This window comes from Rosa rugosa, chromosome 1 (assembly GCF_958449725.1).
Source record: "Rosa rugosa chromosome 1, drRosRugo1.1, whole genome shotgun sequence".
Taxonomy (NCBI): domain Eukaryota; kingdom Viridiplantae; phylum Streptophyta; class Magnoliopsida; order Rosales; family Rosaceae; genus Rosa; species Rosa rugosa.
The window spans coordinates 47,497,787-47,501,497 of NC_084820.1; the positions used below are offsets into that span (position 1 = coordinate 47,497,787).

At 35.9% G+C, this 3,711-nt stretch overlaps 1 protein-coding gene across 1 annotated transcript; it reads left to right on the forward strand.

Moving 5' to 3' along the window:
- Window positions 1-385: 385 nt before the first annotated feature.
- On the forward strand, window positions 386-2,068 carry LOC133729348 (probable serine/threonine-protein kinase PBL7). The gene is made up of 5 exons (XM_062156863.1): window positions 386-461; window positions 556-686; window positions 922-1,084; window positions 1,339-1,733; window positions 1,838-2,068. Exons 1-5 carry the CDS (start codon window positions 386-388, stop codon window positions 2,066-2,068), a joined length of 996 nt encoding a protein of 331 aa, XP_062012847.1.
- The last annotated feature ends 1,643 nt before the right edge of the window (window positions 2,069-3,711 follow it).

Below are 3,711 nucleotides of genomic sequence, written 5' to 3' on the forward strand. Positions count from 1 at the left end.
ATGAGTCACATTTCCACGTTTTGTGTTGTGATCGAACTCTTTATTGGGTGACTCCTCTTATCCGAATGTACCAACTTCGCCTCCAATGTCTTACACCTCCTAGATATCCCATGTCACATCATGATAAGGACGCTACTAGCTAGATTGGGGTTCGTCCATACATTTGTTTAACCATCTTAATAGATCATGACGTCTAATTCATTGGTAGCTTTTCGGTTTGCATTCAAGCCATGTACGATTCATGGAAGTGATGGACGTACATGTCATCTCCAAAGCTATATAAGTATATAGCAGTAGCCTTTCTTCTTTGTTTTCTGATTCTTCATCTTATCCTTCATTCATCTTCTTCTTCCTTAGTCGTTTGATACCTGAAATTCCAGCAGTAATGAATTTCAACAGTTTGATGAAATGCCTTCGCTCTAGCGAGGAGCAGAAGATTATTCGCGAAGAAAAATGTACAGGTTGTTCTATCTTTAAATCCATTAATACTTGAAATTTTGAAATTTTAAGTTACAATTGTTTAACCTAATTGAGGAGCTCTATCTTTAAATGTAGGGATCATGGAAGTGCCCAGGGTATTCACATTCAGAGATCTGGCAGTTGTAACGCAGAACTTCAGCCAACAATCATTGATTGGGGAAGGAGGAACTGCAAAAGTATACAAAGGGTATCTAGAGACTGGTCAGGTAAATGTACTGTAAATTCATGTTAACTTGAGTTTTTTAGTATGCATGGGGAACGTGACAGTAGTACGTGACAGTAATAGTCAAAAGTCAAATGAACTAAATTAGACATAAGTTCCTGATGTTATTTTAATTAATAGACAATGAGGTAACTTGGAATAGGAACGTTGTTGCTGACTTTGTGGTGATTCTGTCTATATACAGATTGTTGCGGTCAAGCGTTTGAATCAGGCTATAGCTAGCACAGCGGGGGACAAAAGAATTTGATGCCGAAGCTAATTTACTCACTACATTACGACATCCGAACATAGTAACTTTGATCGGGCATTGTGTTGAGGGGGAGGAGATGCTTCTTGTATACGAGTTCATGGAGCTAGGATCGTTGGTGGATCACCTACATGGTATGATATACATGAATTTTTTGCATTCCTGGTTACTTTTATAAAAAAGAAAATACAAAAGAATCAAATCTCATCTACTTTTAGTAATAGATTTAGTCTTCTTTTTGTTGTTGAAAAAGAAAGAAAAAGACCAAATTTATTAACACAAATAGCCTGTATATATTAGAGGACCAAATTAATCATGCTACCTTTTAGATAAAAGCATGCTTTTAATTTCTACTATTCGATACTTATGTGTCAATATATATTTGTAGATTTTCGACCGAGTACGACCGTATTAAGTTGGAGGACGAGGGTAGAAGTAGCCGTTGGCATTGCTAAAGGGCTGGCGTATTTGCACGATTCCATCAATCACCATCAAGTGATTCATAGGGATTTAAAGTCCTCTAACATCCTACTGGATGCAAACTTTATCCCAAAAATTTCAGATTTTGGGATATCAAAACTTGGTCCAGTAGGAGAGGATACTCATGTCTCTACCGAAGTCAAGGGCACTTGCGGATTCTTGGATCCCGAGTATGTACTCTCGGGACAATTGACTGTGAAGGCTGATATATACAGTTTTGGCATAATTCTTTGGGAGCTGATTGCTGGAAGAAAAGCAATTGAACCCGATCAATCATCGGGAAAGCAAAATATATTACAGTGGGTAGGTATCAATTATACAATTTTCGTGTAGTGATCTTATATATTGATATATTTATGCTTTGCAATATAACAAACTGAAAGTAGTTATTTTGTCTATGTATGCAGGCACAACCATATTATAATAATAATTCGGAGGAGCATAGAAAACTTGTAGATCCAACTCATCCAAGGCTTAAAGGAAAATATTCAAAAAAGAATATGGAAAAAGCCATTTCGTTGGCAGCAATGTGTACCGACAGGAACGCTCCCTCTCGACCTCCGATGAATGAAGTTGTTGACGGTCTCACTGAAATCCTCGTGGAGGCGATGACATGGGGAAACCGCAGATGTTTTTGATTTTAATAACATATTAGTTCAGTTAATTGCGTCTGTGTTGTATAATTTTGGTGATCTTTTAAACTATAACTACACGTGTTTGTATCATTTTTATTCTCAGCGAAAATAAATAAAAAATAAGCTACAAATTTTGTAAATATGATTATAATTCGTCAACCAACACTACAGAAAAAGGCATAAAAGCTACAATTTAGTGGCGTGACCTTCGATAGAAACTTTCACGATGGGTTTCATGGCTTCAGACAAATTTTAGTCTAAATTTAAGCAGAAATATTGGAAAGCAACCCCTGATTTAAATTTACATATGTTAATTGTTACAACATAAATTTGGAAACAAATGTGTTACAAGAGACTTTTTTTGTGGATGAACTGTCACACAGACTCCTTACTTATCCACATTTGATACCAACTGAAGCATGGTTTCAGTTCTAGGAGGTTAGTGGGACGCATAGATCACAGAGAATGTTGATTCAGAAGTAAAAATAACAACCACCTTCTAGTAAAACAATTTACAGTTGGCCAAGTTTGAAACATTACAGAATTCAGTACTAAAAAAATATACACGGGGAGGGTGGGATGTGGTAATCCAATGAGCAGCCGAGTCATTTTAGCTTCTCTACCACATTAAGGTGATGCAGTTAGCAATCAATTGATAAATGTTAAACCAATGCTAAGAATATTCAATCCAGAGCGCATGAAAATTCAATCTAAGCACACAATTTATCAATTTTGCAGGATTCCTGCTATATTGATTTGTATAACCAATCAATATATGACTAAAGATAAGTCATAGGGACAGAACGGTCTCAGATCCTGGATTAGCAATACACTCTTTAATCTTCTTGATCAAGTGTTGTCTAATAATAGTTCTATTACAAGCTTCACATAATCTACATTCAACCCCAATTTCATACAGTGGAACCCCTATGCAGATAGATGCTAGAATCAGAGTAACTGAAATGTCCATCAAACACAGAATAGCATCATTCCTGGTTCTTCACAGTCACAATTTCATGCCATGGCATAGTTATTACTCAAATATACACATATATAGTGCATATTTAGCATGAATGGAGTAATACATTATGATAGATCAAATTTCTCACTTTTTATGAGCAAATAAGAATCCAATAGAAAGCCGCCTAAAGATCACAATCGAAGAATACAATATCAGCTCTTTATTACATCAATTTTCTTCATAAGGGTGTAAGAAAAGAAAATAAAGAACTTACATGCCTAGAAATTAAAACCCAAACCTTAATCTGAAAGTCCTGCATCAGTAAATAAGGTGAGAATATATTAGTCTGTCCAGTTTATCTACTGCTGAATGTTAGGCCCCATGTTTTAACAATTCTACAATTTCCAAGAGATATGTGAATATCTCACCTTTTAATCTTTTATCTATAGGTAATTCAACAAAACCCCTTAACACCAAGCAATCAAGAAGACAATATTATTACGTGTCCTCATATGATATTTAAAACAAGAGACCCATAACCCAGGAACGTGTCTCTCATTTTTAAAGTAATTTAGTGAGTCACATTCAAGTTGTTCTTACCTCTGTACCAACGAGCACAAGAGCAAGGTCCAAAGGCTGATGAACTTCGTTGCTAGGGCACTACGGAAATGAAGAAACTCAGAGG